General features: G+C 46.2%; 1 protein-coding gene across 1 annotated transcript in view; it reads right to left on the reverse strand.

The window, feature by feature from the left end:
* Positions 1-4,081: 4,081 nt before the first annotated feature.
* Positions 4,082-18,411, reverse strand: part of pwwp2a (PWWP domain containing 2A) — a gene marked incomplete at both ends in the record, with an annotated part of 33,397 nt that continues 19,067 nt past the window's right edge. The window contains 2 exons of the mRNA XM_083632883.1: positions 4,082-4,505; positions 4,650-6,131. Of these exons, the coding sequence (XP_083489009.1) occupies positions 4,082-4,505; positions 4,650-6,131 (1,906 nt within the window). The remainder of the gene's footprint in view (positions 4,506-4,649; positions 6,132-18,411) is intronic.

Here is an 18,411-nt window from a genome sequence, read left to right on the forward strand (position 1 = left end):
AGAGGCGGAATGGGCTTTCAGAGGAAGAGTAGGGCGTGGGATCCATAATAAGGTACTACTGTATCCTGCATCCGTTTGGAGCGTTGGTCGTCCTCAGAAATTAAAGTTACGCATTCACACGATGCAATACACACATGAACAGAAGGGGCAGTGTAGGGGCAGAATGTGACAGGCGCAGGGTGTGTCTCGACTCACCACAGCTTGTAGTGTTGTTAGCTTGTAGCTTGTTGCTTTTTAACCATGAAACTGTTTGCAGAAGAGCTGTGTTGCTACCAGACTAAACGGCTGGTTGGAGTCTAAATTTGAGATGCACCGATTGCAATTTTCTTGGGCGATTCTGATTTTCTTTTTTGTAAGATTTTATTTCTAAGCTGGCTCCTATTAACTCATTCCCCGCCTGTTTCAAAGGAAAAGTCGCAGGTCACCGCTAGGGTTTTTGATCATTTTCACTAATCTTCAAAGACCCACATATTTTCTTCTATGACTATGTAAACACTGAATAATATCCCCCCCAAAAAGAAGGAAGCCTCTACTTTCATAGACCTTCACCCGTTCTTTAGTTATCGACACTTGAATGTAGGTAGTGTTAACCGAAAATGTCCGTCTGTCCCCAAAAAGCGGAGGAAAAAAAATGATTTTTTTGTAATGACAAAAAAAAGTAAGGGTTAATGCACTTTGAGGTGTCCATTATCAGAAATTATTGGAGGACATGGAGGCGTGAACCATCCGAGGCGAAGCCGAGGTCCAATCATTTCTGATAATGGACACCTCAAAGTGCATTAACCCGCTTATACCATGGTCACTTGCCAAAGAAACAAAACAAGACCATTCATTTATATTTCCATGCATTTTGCAATCAAAAGCTAGTTTTCATAACCTTGAATATGAGTTGAGAACCGGCGAGACAAAATAGTCCCCTCGGCTGCTCAAGATTAGGCTATCACTGGATAAAATGGCCGCTTAGTGCCTGCACCTGGCACAATTCTAGAGTCAAGCTAACTAATAATTTAGCCAATTGTATGTAACATACGAAATAAAAGCAAACGGCAATGTCTAAGAATGCAACGCCATGTAACTGGCTCGTTAATTCTCGCATTCAAGGGAATTACATGAACGTCTGCGGGTCTTATAGACGTAAATGGCTCGCTCTGCGTTCGGAGGAGACTGAAAACCATCAGCTTTCTATGTTGGAGTCCAGGTATGTTTTGTGCAAGGACGTCTCTCAGTGTGTTGCTGTTAAAGGAGAATTTCGTTTTTTTACACCACGGTCCTCATTTCCAGCTTAAAATACGATGTTTTACTCACCCAAATACCTTTGGTTTCATTCGGATCCCCACAGAAGATCTGTCGCACTGAGTACACTCCTCAAACAGCCTGTAATTGGAGCATACGAGGCAAGCTCCATGATGCGCTCTGTAAATAACACTTTTTCAGTCACGCCGCGCTCCATATCCTTATTATATGATACATAAATACACGTGAGGCTGTTTGTACGCCTCCGGGCTGTTCAGGTCTCCTCATACGGGGTCTGTGAACCGTGAGAGTTACAGCGTCCACATGAACACCACCAATCACCATTTATTCTCGGCCGTGCAGCGGCTTGTTCGTCCTGCTATCCCTCTGTCTCCTCGTCCGCTCTTCAATTTCGGCCAACTCTGCAAGCATATAGTCTGGCTCAAATCGATAAGGGCGGCCATCGTTTCACAAAATCTTCAAGTTGTTGTGAACAAGACAATAATCACGAGGGGAATGTCTCCTGTAACTTCAGAGCAGCCGGTGTGGAAACTCTCACGAGACTTGAACGGGACGAACAAGATTTGGATTCACAGACCCCGTATGAGGAGACCTGAACAGCCCGGAGGCGTACAAACAGCCTCACGTGTATTTATGTATCATATAATAAGGATATGGAGCGCGGCGTGACTGAAAAAGTGTTGTTTACAGAGCGCATCATGGAGCTTGCCCCGTATGCTCCCGTTATAGCCTGTTTGAGGAGTGTACTCAGTGCGACAGATCTTCTGTGGGGATCCAAATGAAACCAAAGGTATTTGGGTGAGTAAAACATCATATTTTAAGCTGGAAATGAGGACCGTGGTGTAAAAAACCGAAATTCTCCTTTAACTGCCCATTCCGTTGTTTTCTTTTTGTTGATCTCGTTTTTTTCCTTTTCAACTTGATTTGTATCAGTGATAAGAGGCAGCGCACGCTCTCCCAGAGCGCCTGGCTGCTGCTTGCTGCAAGTTGTAAACAGAGGGTTTGACAGTTGACAGCTGAGAGCCCAGCTTCTGTCAGCTGACCAGAATGAAAATCAGATTTCTAAATAGCCGTTATTTTAATAAACTGAGCACTCAGGGGTAATCTAAATAGTTACTTTGACCGACTACATTTTTTTCTAAACTTATAGAAGCATTGATATGAACGGTGAACAGACCATTTAGCTAGGTGTACATTATCACAAATTAATGGACACCTTGCAGCCAATCAGAATCGAGTATTCACCCAGACCATGGTATAAGTCATGTTCACGGATCCTAAACTGAATAAATGTCTCTGATGACGGATACTGGGCGGTGTTACACCAAACTATGTATACTATATGATTTGGTTTCCCTTTCCAGGGCAAATATGTCTGTGGTCACTGCTCTCAGTATAACACCGGTGCGAGAAGCAGATTCCCCCCCACCCCTCTTTTTTCTGCCCAATTATACTTGGCCAATTTTTCCCCCTGCTGCCCCAGTCGCTGCCCCTGGGTCGGGGGGACTGAAGCGATATTTAGTACCTACAGTGAGACGTCTGGTGTGAGCAGAAAACGGAGGAAATTAAAGATGAATTAAAATTAATTAAAATTAAAGATGAATTAAAATTAATTAAAATCAAAGAGGCAAAATAGATCCGATTATTGCCGCAACTCTGCGAGCACACGTAAAGGATTTACGCACAGTGTTTAGAGGAGAAAAGCAAGGCATTGCCGAGAGCGCATACGCACAATGTTGACAAAGTGAAAGCCTATGAAAAAAGTAGTGCATGATGCACAGTGATGATTCCATTGGGTTGAGACCGTTTTCTATTTAGTTATTGGACTGTAGGGTTACATTATTTCCCCACAATTTAAACGTGAATGTGGGAGAACTTGGGCTGAGTGTAATAAAGATGTAAAAAAACAAAAAACGATTAAAAGTCCTTCAGAGTGAGTAAGATGTTTAAGATGTTTAAATGAAGATATTTGAAGAAAGAAGGATCAAATCTTAAAGAATAAAGGATAAAGATGTTTCCGACATTTTTGGAACTCCTTATGCACGAGTGGAACATACACCAATAATAATAATGATGGCAATAATAATTGAACGTGAACAATTGTGTTCATGATGGAGCTGGTTGTCTGGCGTACGCGTGGTTAAACAGCAAGTATATCTCCGGCCTTGGTAATTAGGGGACTGTAAAATGAAGTGTTACCACTCTGGGTGTGCGAACCAGCCAGTAAGACACTTGTTATTTCCAACAGCTAGGGGGCACTGCTGATATGTTCAGCTATATTTCACCTATTCGTCAAATACTCAGGTTTTCAGTCGTTCTCTAGCAACAGCAGGAGCCAAACCCCGCACAGGAGACAGGCACGCGACACACTGTGAAACACTGACAGGTCAAACGCCCACAAACAGAGGAGCAACACAACGCTTCAGACACAAAGAACAAAACAGAAACAGAAAATATGAAAGCTGATCTTCAGTCCGTCCAGCTTCAGTCTCTGAGGGGGGGAGGGCCTACAGTAAGGGGGCGGGGCAGGAGGAGATATGAGGCCCAAAGGGCGCGAGGCTTGAGGAGGTGAGGCGTGAAGGGGCGGGCCTTGAGGAGGTGAGGCGTGAAGGGGCGGGCCTTGAGGAGGTGAGGCGTGAGAGCAGGGACCTCTGTGTGGACCCTCCAGTCCAGCAGAAAGCAGCTTCACTCCTGAGACTCCTGGATGATTGTAGCGCAGGTCCAGCTCTCAGATGGGAGGGGTCGGAGCTCAGAGCTGAGGCCAGAGAAGCACAGCCAAACAGCCTGCACTCACTCACTCACTCACTCACTCACTCACTCACTCACACTATGTCTCAAATTGTGTGAGCAGCGCGCGGACCTCTGGCGTGAGCTGCTTGGCTGCGCTGGCGGCTTCGGCGATGGCGCGGCGGTACGGCCCTCTCCTCTTGCGGTCGAAACGTGAGCGGAAGCTCTCCAGGAAGGGGGCGAGCTGGGCGAGCGGCAGGAAGGAGGTGGTGGGCGAGCCGAACCAGGAGACGCGAGCCTCCTGCCGTGTGGGCGGAGCCAGGCCTGTGGCGCCGCCGCACGGCCGCGACACGGTGAGTCCCAGGATGCGCGCCGGCCACCAGGGGAAGCCGTAGATCTTTGCCCACACGATGTCGCCCACGCACACCGTGCGCCCATCCGGCGCCGAGACCTTTGACACAGACTTGGAGAACATGGAGGACGAGGAGGAGGAAGACTTGCGGCGCCTCTTGGCCTCGGCCCCTCCCTCCTCCTCCCCCCCCTGCTCCTCCCCCTGCTCCTCCTCCTCCTCCTCCTCCCCCTGCTCCTCCTCCTCCTCCTCCTCCTCCTCCTCCCCCTGCTCCTCCTCCTCCTCCCCCTGCTCCTCCTCCAGGAGCGCCGTCTCTGACGATACGGGTGCCACGTCCGCCCTCAACACTGACGAGGCACCTGTGACCTCTGAGGCGCTCCTGGGGGGAAGAGGGGAGGGGGAGAACACGGAGGAAGAGGAGGAGCAACGAGGTGCTACCAACGAAAAAGAAGGGGGGGTGGGTAGGTGAGGGGGGAGGAGCCCTCCAGGAGGAGGGAGGTCAGAGGTCACAGTGGAGCTGTGGTCAGGGTGAGGGTCAGAGGTCACAGTGGAGCCAGGGTCAGGGTCAAGGCTCTCTGACTTCAGCTCGTCCGGCTCGAGCGAGGAAGAGGAAGAGGAAGAGGAAGAGGGGGAGTCGACCTGCTGCCCCACCTCCTCCTCCCTTTCGGGAGGGCGGGGCTCCCCCTGCGTCTCCACGGCAACGACGGTGACACCTGTGGAGGAAATGGAGGGGGGCACCGGGGGGCAGGGAGGAGCTACAGCTGAGGAAGGGGGCGGGGTCGGTGAAAGCATGGGGGCGGGGCTTAAAGCAGGCTTGAGAGGCGTTGTGCGGGTGCTCTGTTTGGGGGGGGAGGCATTAGAGGAGGAGTTAGAGGAGCCGTCGTCAGTACGGTACCTTCGGGGCTTGAGGCGCAGCCTGGGCGGCAGTGCGGCGTGCAGCCCGGAGCGCGTGAAGTGGACCTTCTGGTTGTGGCTCTGCAGGGCGGCTGCACGCGTCACCGCCTTGGGCCGCTCCTGGTCCCGGGTCTGGTCCTGGTTCTCCCGGGGCGGGCGGTGTGGCATTGGCGGCTGCAAGCTTCGGGACAGTTTCTTCAGAGGGATAGGGTTATGTGTATGAGGGTTAGGGTTATGTGTATGAGGGTTAGGGTTAGTTAGCTTCTTGAGAACCTGCTGTGCTTTGGAGCGTTCCGCCGCAGAACCTTTAGCCAGAACCTTTTTAGAGTTAAGCTTCAGACACACGTGGGTCGCCGAGGAGGAGGCGGGGGACACGCCCCTCAGGACACGGGGGGGAGGGGCCTCCCGCTCGCTCCGCAGACGTTTGACGGTCGCAGGCGTGACTCCGTCTACCAGCCTCCTCCTCCTGGACGCCTCCTCACCCCGGGGCTCTGACGGCCCGCGGCGCGCCTCCCGGTGGCCACCTGTCGTCACCACGCCCTTGCACTTGTCGCAGAGAACTTGGCGGGGGCGGAGCTTGATGGCGTTCATGATGGAGGTGGGCTCCTCGCAGCGGTAGCGACGCTTTGGGCGTTTGATCTTCCTTGGCGGCGGCTGAGGTAAAGCCTGGTTGTACGTGTCCCTGATGAACAGAGGGGGGGGATACGGCGCCCCCTCCTGGAACAGCGGGGGAGGTTTGGAGGTCCAGGGGTGAGATGGGGGGGAGGGTGGAGAGGCGCTGAGCGTCCCTCCTTCCTGCTTCCTGGACTGGCAGTCGTCTACTTCCTGTTGTAGCTGCATAGGTTGAGGTCGATTCCTGTCGTCCCGCCTGGGAAACCCTGTGGTGGGGATTCCATAGGGCCCGAACCTGGAGACACACGCAGATGGGGGGAGAGACAGGCGGAGAGAGAGAAAGAGAGAGAGAAAAACTGATTTTAGCATTTTTGGCTGGACTGCACCAGCAGAAATGCCGCTGACTGAGTGGTTTTAGGGATGGGCATTTTGAATACATTTACATAATCGAAATTCGGGAAAATCAACGATCAATTACCGATAATAATTATAATAATATATCTCCAACAACACTCCTCTCCAACACTGGTCACACAGCTCCTGCTTTCTTTTTACTTTGCTATGCGCCTGGCTTTTAATCTCATACGCTGGCTCCTCACATTGATCAGGTGTTGAAAAGCGTTGCCCTCAACAATACATACTGTATGTATGTAACAATATATATATATATATATATCCATCTCGATGAGGTTGCATCTCGATGAGGTTGCAGATGGCCTGGGTGATCTTTTCTGCACGCCGGCCATCACATCTCCTCGGCACTAACAGTGAAGTGAAGGTAGACTGAGAGGACGACGTTAACCAGGCTCGGATGTAGACTGTGTTCCAGTGGTGGATCATTGTAGCCGTGTTGTACTTATAAACTAGGGATGGGCGGGATTACTCTGGTACTCGTTCATAACGTCAGTACTCGAGTAACGTTTCCGCTGTTCGGGTAATCGCCCCACTCCCCACCCCTTTAAAAATGGTCTACGCACGCATCGTCATGTGGATCTGGCAGCATATTTGCACGGGCGTCAAGTCAGCCAGAATGCACAAGTACGTCATCCGCTTTGTTGCTTTCAAAATAAAACGCTTATTGTAACCTAACTTTATTTATTTTGAGTCATGCGTTACAGCCACAGTTTCACGCCATATAACATCACCACGAGTATTTTGAGACAAGGTTAGCTGCTTCGTTCGTTGAAATAGCCTTTTCTCCTCCAACGTGCATCAATAGAGAGCCCCAGGGATGATGTATTTTTGTAGTCGGAACGCGGAAGTCCCGGACTTCCTGGTTCTTCACCGTTTTTGCCTATGGGATTTTTGAATGGGTTTTTGGCGCGATGCTTCAAATAAGGTATGTGGGCAATGCAAGCTTATCCCTGGTTCAGACTACACAAATTCAGCCCGATATTAGACCGATTTGGTCGTGCGCAACAGATTTTCAGCGTCGGGCCCGAATATGACCGTCGGGGACGACGATCGGCCTCTTCACCTCTTGTAGTGTGACATAATCAAAGACCAGCGTCGGGACGTCTAGGACGCCTCACGACGCCCTGACGAAAAGACTGGCATGTCGGTCTTTTTGACATGGTTTCGCCTAGTGTGACACCCCGGAAGACAGGTATCAGGTCCTGGGGAGACCGCTCCCCGCTCGATACAGATTTCACCCGCTCGCACTCACTGCTCCGCTCCGCTCAAAAGAATAAAAGAGATAAAAAGGCCAGGGTGTTTTCATTTGCGTTTAAACGCCTGGGCAATGGGCATTGCTCACTACAAATAACATGAGCTCAGCAGAGTCGGCTGCATGCTCGTTTCTCTTCCTTCTCGTCTCACAGCAGCTGGCAAGAAAATAGTGGGCGTGCACATGAAGTAAGCCAAGTCTTATTGGAGGCTGGGGCGGACATCACAGTGCATCACAGTAGAGCCTGTCACTCATCCAAATAACGTTAATTCTGCAAGGGATATAGCACCTGGATTACATACATGTTTCACATAGGGTTGTGTTTGGATTTCAATGTTTTATTTTGCCCAATATTGAAATGTTCTACAATTGCATGTTGTGCTAACATAAACATTATTTCTATCTACCACTTTAGCCTATTTAGGCTGATTTGGTTGCTATTTCTTGTCAATGTATTGGCCTCAATGCATGCTGGGAGATTTCGTTCACAGGTCCGCCTCCCCGATGACCTGTGAACTCGCTGACGACAGCAGACGACGTGATGACGGTGGCATACGATGCTCTGTCGGTGTTAAGTGAGAATACACTTGTAGTGTGGCCAGTCTCCCGACCAAGACATGTCACGAATTTATGGCAGTATGATGGCCTCGTCTGACATGGTGACATCGTGAACGACAAAAAATATCGTGTAGTCTGATCCTGACATTAATCACGCGAACCAGTGTTCAGCGGGATAATCCTCACACATGAGGACCACTTTTCAAGGGCGGCTAGCTAGCAAACGGCTAAATGAGACTACACTGTTGAGTCGACTGGGATATTATACGTCAATAACGTCATCACTTCAAAGGACGAATACGGAAATTCTCTTTCCCTCACCTGGTTCAGCCCGGGGTAATCAGTGCACAGCAGCGCACACATCAACAACACTCCAGGTTGAGTGGTGACGTGACGGGGAAGCCTATGCGACACTGTGTGTAGTTCTGGATTAGCTTAGCACAAGCTTTTTACTTCTAGGGCTCGCAGACCCCCCCCTTTCTCTAACCTACTGCCCCAGTAGGGCAGCGCCGGTGTCACGGCCACCACCAGCAATACGCTGTGTTGTTTTTATGTGAATATTTCGGCTGGTTAGAATGCATTTCAAGAAACTCTAGCTTTCATTGCAAAGCTTCGGCCAATGCTAATTAGCCGACTCCTGTCTGCCTGCCATCACGCTACCATATTAGCCAGGCTAAGAACACAGACCCAGACAGCTTTGACTGGTGCTGGCTCGCTCTCCAGTGGTCCCGATGCATCCATACACTTCTACTACCTTCAGATAAAGGTTGTAAGCTCACCTGTAACTATCAGTGACATTCCTGATACAATCCACTTCCATGATCTTTAGACATGTTGTAAACGCATCCCAGCATATCGGCGAAGTCATGGCATAAATGTGTTTTTATTGGAAAAGTGTGCGTCAAGTAAGCTAGTCTTGTTGGAGTGGACATCACAGTGCAACCATGTTACGATCAAACGTCCTACTTCACTATATCACGTTGTATTTCACGAGGGGTTTATGTACCCCCCATCGCTGTGTGTGTGTTTCTCTTAGGGTTTAAATTTCATTCCATTTCATCCAATATTCAAATATTCCAGAATTGCATGTTGTGCTAAAAACATATATTATTTCTATCTAACTTTTTGATGATTTGATGATGCCTGATTTGATTTGTTTCGCCTCAAAGCTTTCTGGGAAATATCCAAACTGGTGTTTGGGCAGGAGAAGGGAGGGGGTGGTGGATGAGGAGAAGCCAGGGAGAAACAGGAGCAGCAGATCGATTGACAGCGTTATCTGGTTCTTTGAAGTAGAAGTACAAATTAGCAACACAAAAAAGAGAAAAAGGAAAATCTCTAATATATTTAGCAAAATGTTTAAGGGGGCAGCGTCGGCTATATCATGATGATTTTGGGATACTGCTAACTGGGAGAGATGTAATTAGAACAATAGAAGTTGAAGAAAAGGCACCATGAGGCTATACAGAGGGGTGGGGTCCTTTTAATGCGACAATTTTTTTTTTTTTTTTTTTTACAATAAATACACACTCACACCTCACAAAGTTAATGTGTATGAATGGATTATAATAAAATGTTTTATTAAATTCAAGTACAGAGCCCTCCACATTAACAATGAGGCTCATCAATGCTTTTCCGTGCTGGCCATATGCTAGGTTTCGACCTAGCCTTGTTTCCGTTTTAATTGTTCTGGATTCTGTGTTTTGCTTTTTACGCTCATTTTACCATCAGAAATAGTGTCTAATATGTGGGGATGAATAAATGTCCACAATTTAAGATATAACAATCAATTTACACAACAATGCACTATTTTTAACAAGTGATTCAAGTCAGAAATACAGTAGATGTCTGTACAAAACATTCTATATAATTGTTACGTTTGTAAAGTGCTTTTAAGCTTCTCATTGTGTGCTTCAAGTAAAGAAAAAACAACTGTGAACAAAACATTGACTTCAAACATCAGAAAATGCTTCAAATACTATTTTATTTTATTAACAGGAAGTGGTGGTGTTTATCTTTGCTAACTTGAACGAGTCAACGTGAGTCTACTAGAGAAAGAAGAAATTGTGTAAAAACGGCATGTATCACCTGAATAAGAATACACAGCCACAGTTGAAACTTTTCCAGCTTCATCATGTGCAAAAGTGGATATTTCGTCTTTCATTCCCTGTTGCCATCTATACTACGGTCAGAAGGCTTGACTAGGAAGGCAAGTAACATCAACAACAATGATAACTGCGTACAAGTTTTTAAACAGTCAATTGAGCTAACGTGAACAAGACCGTCTGCAAGTAGTTAACGTTATGCCAACGTAGGGGTGGGCGATATGGCAAAAATATCGTATCACGATTTTTTCAGGCAGGATCACGATCCACGATCTTATCACGATTCTTTTTCATGTTGGTTTTTAAGACTATTTTGCAAGTTACTGAACAGTACAAGTACAAACTAATTTCAGGGTTTGTATGGACATGAGAAACCTGGAAATTTAAAATACAATTTGTTTCATAAATATTTTCATGTTGTTCATTTACCCTGAGTTTACAATAATTCATATGCCAAGAAATAATGTTCACAAGCATGCACATGCTCTATCTATCTATCATTATCTATCTCTCTCTCCATCTCTATATGTATTGGTTCACTATTATTTCGGCTACAGTAGGGTTGGTCGATGGGTCGAATATATATGGGCTATCTGCGATTTGAGTCCACCTTCTGTTGCTTTTGTTGGGTGATCTTTCACGTGATTGTTATCATTTTAATTAGCTAGATTAATGGTGAGAGAGAGACCGACAGACGGAGAGAGAGAGAGCTCTCAGCTCTGTCTGACACGCGGCTCCCATGCACACACACACACACACACACACACACACACACACACACACACGAGCGAGGGGAAAGGGAGCTCACCTGTGAATACGAGGCAGGATGACAGCAGATTGAGAGCAATGCCTCCTCGCATTTAAAATAACTTTAAATTCCACTCTATCTGTCTGTCTCTCTACCCGCATGTTTGTTTAGTGTGTGTGTGTGTGTGTTGTAAAGAGGTTGCATTTGCGTTCGGGTCATTTTCACCGCCGTTCATTCTAACGAGCAGAGCGTGTGTTTAGGCTATTTTTATCTATTCACCTATCCTCCCGGCTCCGTCCCCAAATTAATTTTCATCGTCCCCGATGCTGCTTTTAACGTCCCCGGGATGATGGGAGGTCCTGTCGAGCCCTGGTTAAGTGTGTGTGTGTGTGTGTGTGTGTGTGTATGTGTGTATGTGTGTGTGTATGTGTATGTGTGTGTGTATGTGTGTGTCAAACTAATCCCCCCTCAGTGTTGTCGTCCTCCTCCGCAGCACTTTGTGAAGTGAAAAGGGGGAGGGGAGGACAACTTTGGAAGCGTCTTTCAGACATAGAAATGCCACTGATAGAATGTGCACTGCATGTAGCGCGATTCCAACGATCTGTCTGGAAAGGTAGATCGTGGACCCATTCTAATCGTTAACGATCTAAGATGGTCATATCGCCCACCCCTATGCCAACGTTTTAAACGAACAACAGAACAGAATTAAATGTGAGTTCAGTTGAGTTTAGGAGGAGGTAGTGAGTTTGTGTGTTTGTGTGGGGGGGGGGGTTGTTGGTGAGGTCTTTGGCGGAAGGGGTTTCCGGGCCTTGTTGGGGAGGCTGATGGCGGTTGGGAAGAAGCTGGTCTTGTCGCGGGTGGTTCTGGTCTTGGCAGACCTCAGTCTCTTGCCGTGGGGGAGTGTCTTAAAGAGTTTGTGGCCAGGGTGGGAGGGTGGGGGCATTGGTGCTCTCCATCACTGGTCAAGGGATGCCGGTAGGTCAGAATAGCTTAGGCTAGGCTATAGATTAGCTACAGCCTAAATGTAGGCTGGAGACCAGAGGTTTCCAAAGTCTGAGACCATGGGCCTTCTCTCAGAAATAGCATGGAAAAAGCTCCATGAAAAAGTTGCCTTCACTCTTATTCAAATTATTAAATTAACCATAACTGAAAGCAAAAATAATTCACTCACTGAGCCTCCCCTCAAACTGTTTGAGCGCCCCTGGGGGGGCCCACCTCCCACTTTGGAATCCTCTGAACTGGAGTGTTATAGTCAGTACGTTTACATGCACTTAAAAAAATCTAATTATTGCTTTAGTCCGGCTAAAACCAGACTTTTGAAATGCATGTAAAACTGTCAGCTCGAAGTTATAAAAGTCCGACTAACGCACCCAGATAATACGATTGGGAGTCGATTTACCCCGCATGTATACTGGGCCAGTAGGACTGGAACTGGATGAGGTGAACAGCGCATGCGCTAACGTTCTTTGACCCGGAAGTCGAACAGCGTGTAAAACTGTTATGTTAGCGGCCAGGGAGCGATTAGCTAAAGCTAAATGTGAAGTTTGTTGATGTAGTAGCTAAATCTGTGTCTACAAAAGTGTTGGGCAGTAACGCGCTACGCGTTACTAATTACAGTAACGCGTTACTGTAATTAGTTACTTTTTCAGTAACGAAGTAATATAAGGTGTTACAATTTCCAAAACATTAATTATATTACAGTTACTAATCCAAGTAACGCTGTGTTACTGCGTTAGATCATTGCCTGCCAGAATGCAGTGTTTTCTATGTAAAAAGAGAAGAAAAGAAAAAGTAATCCTCACGGACTCAGGTAGACCTGTCGCGCCGACAGGTCTGAGAGTGTGGTTACTTCAAAACAAAACAAACTGAAGCAGCATGATGGAGGCTGAAGCCAGGAGAAGAGAAATACGCGTTCAAAAGCTGGAGGTATCATGTCATTATTTTGAGTTTGTCTCGGTCAAAGAGGCAAAGAACATTATCGTCCTTTGTAAACTCTGTGCGAGCAGCTTGGCAGATGCTACCTATTTGCCCTGTTGACTCGCCCTCATATCGATGCATCATAGAGAAAATAGCCACGAAGAAAATGTCAAGCTGCCACAGAGAAAGACGTTTGCTGGCTACCTCGAGAGAAAGAATATGCGGGGATGGAGGCTAAATTGAAGGCGACGCTGGGTGAGGTAGACTTGGGTGTAACAGGTCACTGGATTAACAGATCCACTTTGGGTAAGTGGTGTAAACTTTATTACTTTCTAACCTTCTGGTCAAAGCCTTCTGACTGTATGGCCCAGGGAATGTTGACAGATCATCACTTTTCTTACAGCAACGAAGCTTGAAACATTTGCATTGAGGCTGTGTTGTTTTATTACCACTCCGACAGTAACAGCATCTTTCTTTACACTCCCTCAGTCTTAACACACTAGGGATGTCACGATACCAAAATTATGAGTTTGATACCGATACCTGCCTAAGTATCTCGATTCCGATACTCAAACGATACCACGGCAAAAACCTAAAACATCAGGAAACATGTGCCCAGTACTCTACTGAGCACATTTTCTCCCTTTCTATTTGTTTAGCAGAACTCTGCCAAGGTGTATTGAGTCATTTCATTTTGTGTTCAGTCTACTTTAGTACACTGCACTGCATGTGGGCTAATAATCCTGGGCTTCTAAATGTGTTTTATTTTGGCACAAGGAAGGGATATTAACATGTTGTCCTGTGTATTAATGAATGTCATTATGTTTCTTCGAATGACTCATCGGCTGATATCGCGGTAATAGACTTTGGACCGGAAACGACTATGAGCAACACGAGCACAGTGCAAGAGAGCACCACAGGAATCGCAGCGGCGGGCCACAAGCTTCGGTGTTTGAGGGAGAATGGTGTCATGGAGGAGTCTGACTCGGGCACAGAGGCTGTTGCCCACAGGCTTCCGTGTTGGAGGGAGGAGGGACAGAGGCCTCGCGTTGACTATACCCTTCTGACTGTCATACATCTGCGAAGGCAAGGTCAAATCAGTCGAGTGAAGCACAGCAACGGGATGTAAACCAAAGTTTGCAGTGCATCAATACCACTGTCATGGAGGAGTTGGAGTTGGCACGGAAGCTGTTGCCCGGTGCTGCTGATAAACTGTGGGAGACGACACAGAGGGGAGGGTTGAAAGCAGAGGAGGGCACACCTGGGACGCCAGGTGTTGCCGACGAGCCCTCTAGAGGTGTAGTGGTTTTGTCGTCGAAACGCCGGTGAAGGGGGGTTACCACCTGATGACTCCAATGACTCTTTTAACCCTCGCCCCTCTGTGTCAAATTCCATCATTAGCCACTTCAGTGTTGCAGATACCATCAAAAGACTCTCTAGTAAGTGCTTGCACAAGGGATATTAACATGTTGTCCTGTGTATTAATGAATGTCATTATGTTTCTTATTTGCATGCACAATAAATAGGCTATTGAAATATATGCTATGGTGGTGGTTTATTATATGGTGTAATTTTTCATGTCAGGTGTGTTTTTGAAAATTAATCACTATATCATTAATAATTGGATTATTGTAAATATTAGTATGGGGGACATGGGATTGCTGCATGCCATGTAAGGGTTTAATGACACTCTATGGCCTTGATTTAATTATTTAGTACATATTTGAGTCAGGGCCATGGTGTTATTGGGGCTTTTGCATTATGCAGTGGTCTGATGTCCCCTATAGGTAGGCTACTTGAGTTTATGATTTCTTTGATATTTGCTTTATATACACCGTCATGTCATGACTGTTCATCCTCTGTGCTCATACTACGCAGCACATATCTATTGCCTTAATTGCCTCGTCAAACTCCGTGCCGCGGAGCGAACTTGTTTACACACGTTTGACTTATGAGGGCATGCTGCATCATGTTGTCCTTCACATTCGCTAAAACGGTCGGTCTTTGAACCGAACTCTTTGAACAAGTCGGGATTGCATGTCGGAGAGAAATAGCCTGGTTCGATGTGTTGGATCCATTCACCTGTCGCTGGGTTTCCAACCAAAGGTATTGCAACTTTTAATCGAATTTTCAGAAAGTTGGCAAAAGAAAATGCGTAGCCTATTATCCACGTAATGTTCCACCCACTACCATTATGCCTAATATCAGGAATGTTGAAGAGGAGGGGCAATTAATTGACGTGATTAAAAGATCTCCAGACGCCGCCAGGCAAACCCTCGAATGAGTGAAATTAACCCCGTTCTCTGATGTGAAAACATCCTAGCCTGATATTCAGACTGAAGTGGAGGGAATCATGATGGCTTGGTGACAGAGAGCACACTGATGTCTGCCTCTGCGGAGCAGCTGCTAACGTTACACGTGTGTGCATTTGTCTCGCTATGAAAAACATCACATAGCCGTTCATGATTATACAGAGGTACGTAAAATGTATTACCTGACGGCACTCTTCAATTCGGCATATATATAATCCACGGAGAGGTTACAGTAAGTGAATAAAATGTCAATTCTGGATGTGAGTCATCTATTATCCCGCTCTCTTCCTCGTTAAAAGTGCATGTTTTTGAATGCAGTTTGGTTAAATGTTCGCTCATCCGCTCGTTGCGGCTCCCAGACGTTTGGTGAGCGGCGCCAACAGCGCCGGTCGCACACTGACGCAACTCATGACATTTTAAAAAGTATCGGTACTAAATTAACGTGGTATAGTACCGTTTTTAACGACAGGGTAGCGCGGTACCATTGTGGTACCGGTATATCGTGCATCCCTATAGCACACCACTTCCTGTTCCTTCTAACCGAATTTCAAAGTAAAATGCCTTTGGCGTTTCTTTTAACATATATAATACCAAAGCGAAAAAAATTAATACAGTGACATGCTAGACATGTAACAACGTAGGTGTAATTTATTTGGGGTAAAAAAAGAAGTAACTAGTAACCTAACTAGTTACTTTTTGAAAAAGTAATAAGTAAAGTAACTTTTATTACTTTTTTAAGGAGTAATCAGTAATCAGTAACTAATTACTTTTCCAGAGTAACTTGCCCAACACTGGTCTGGAAAAATATTTTTTTTAATGGAATATCTTAGTTTCACCTGTATTGAGCTCACAAGGGGCAGCTTTGTGTTATGTGACCATCCCTGCGTTTGAACAGTTTATCAGCCCTCTCTCTCTCCACATAAACACAACCTCACTCGACCACATAAACACAGAACACAGCAAAACAATGTCCTATCACTAAAGTACACACAGGGCGAAACGCCTCTCAACATAAACACACTGCCACACTATTATATGGGCCTAGGGCTGTCACGATTCCTCGAGTACCTCGAATAACTCGAGTAATTAAAATGATCGAGGCCAAAGTGATTCGCCTCGACACGCATCTGAGTAATAGAAGAGAGTGGGTAAAATAGAAATTCCGACGGAACCTTAAGGCAACACGTGAGAGCGCGTTACGTCAGTCCGTCACTCTACCTGAAACATCAACAAACGGGACCACCCGAAAATGTGGCTACACTTTCCCAAGATAGACTCAGACAACACTGGTTGCAACATTTGTGATGTGAATTGCAAAGCTGGCCAGGGAAACACCTCAAACTTGAGGAAGCATGGTCAAACACAAGATATATTTACAGTAGCTAAATGCTGAAGACAGTAACGTATTACTAGATAGGCTGAGGGTGAATGAAGCAGGCAGCGCACCGCAGGTAACGTTAGCAGCACCTCCTCAGCTGTAACGTTGAGAGAGGCATCGACTACAACATCAGGTAACGTTATTTAATTAGCTAGCGTTAGCTGGATAAGTTGTTTCACTGCCGTTGTAGTTGTTAGATAACGGGGCTTTTCACTGTCTTCACAACGACTGCAAAACAGAGATCGTTAGCGTTAACGCTAACGTTGCTGCAGTAATTGTCAAGGGTTTAACAGAACGTATTTCCTCAGCCTGTATAGTAGCTATCAACATGAAATAAAAAGCATTTGACAGCTTAAACCCGTGGCTTTTTATTTGGAAGGGTTACATTTGCCGTAATCTTTATTAACATTTCTTAACACATTAAGTGCCAGAGACGGACTAATTCGTCTTACATAATCCAGCGCTTAAGTGCCAAGGACGGACTAACTCGTCTTACATAAAGATTTTTTTTTTTTGACAGTGGGACATCAATCAACCCCTTTTACATCTTCGAGATAAGTATTTGCAGCAAGAGCATGTGTGTAATCTATTTTACCGACCACTAAGTGGCGACAGAGACCGAGAGAAGTCACAGCCACGGGACCCAAAAGCCACAAAAGCAGCCGCCTCGCCCGGACACACACACACAGAACGGACAGAGATCCCTTCCCCCCAGAGCCGCGCAGCAACGCGCGAACACACACACACACACACACACACACACACACACACACACACACACACACACACACACACACACACACCGCGGAAGCAAGCCATTCAAGGAAATGGCGACGCGATTTTACAGTAATCCATATCCATTTCAGACTCGTCTTGCCCGACAGGCAAGCAGGCAGGCAGGCACGCAGACAGACAGGCAGGCAGCACAACGCGCTTCTGACACGCCCGCTGAAGCCAGGAGGAAGGAGGAGAAGACACACGGAGGGAGGAGTTTGAATGAGAGGGGTGTTTCCTGTTGTTATGGAGGAAATTACTGTTCAAAACTATTGTTTAGAATGTCTGACGGTCTTACTGATGCCAAAAATGAATGGTTAAAGTGACTGTTTCACAAAAAGCCATTTATCTCTGAATAAATTTCCAGACGCTGAAACCATGCTGTACTCAACGGCTAATATCTACATAACTACTAACTCTGCAAACTAACTCTTTTAGACAGAGAAAGCACACATTCTATTAGTTATTTTTAGATGATTGATGTTCATGAATTCTTAACAGAAAATAATCCTCGGCTGTTCTAAAATGAGCCAGAATCGTCAAAAACACCCCTGGCACAACTTACCTACAGGAATGAAAACATGGCTGGCACCCAATGTGTTAAAATGCATTAGAATCTTTTTATTTTAATTTTTTTGGGTTAAAGATCTTTTTTTTTTATTAACATTAGAGCAAATATAATACGAAAAACCAAAGGGTTAAGCTCTCAAATGCTTTTTATTTTATGTTTCTATGTACTACAGAGCCTGAGATATGAAGGCTTTAGTGAATACCGACCGCTCTCTCTGAGAAGTTTGGACCGTTTTCTGTGAGAAATACAAAGCTCACGTTAGCGGCTAATTTAACAGCGTTTTGTGTGTGTGTGTGTGTGTGTGTGTGTGTGATCACACTAGCCTGTTGGTGTGTGAGAGAGAAAGAGAGAGTGAGTAGGGCTGTGAATCTTCACTGGCCTCACGATTCGATTCGATTACGATTCAGAGGGCTACGATTCAATTCGAGTACGATTATCGATGCATCTCGATGCATCTCGATGCATCTTAAATCGATGCATCACTTTTTTCCGCAATACATGATTTATTTTTTCTCACTTTCTTTTTTCTCACTGTGTGGCTACTTTTAA

Source organism: Poromitra crassiceps (assembly GCF_964638095.1).
Source record: "Poromitra crassiceps genome assembly, chromosome: 1".
Classification (NCBI taxonomy): domain Eukaryota; kingdom Metazoa; phylum Chordata; class Actinopteri; order Beryciformes; family Melamphaidae; genus Poromitra; species Poromitra crassiceps.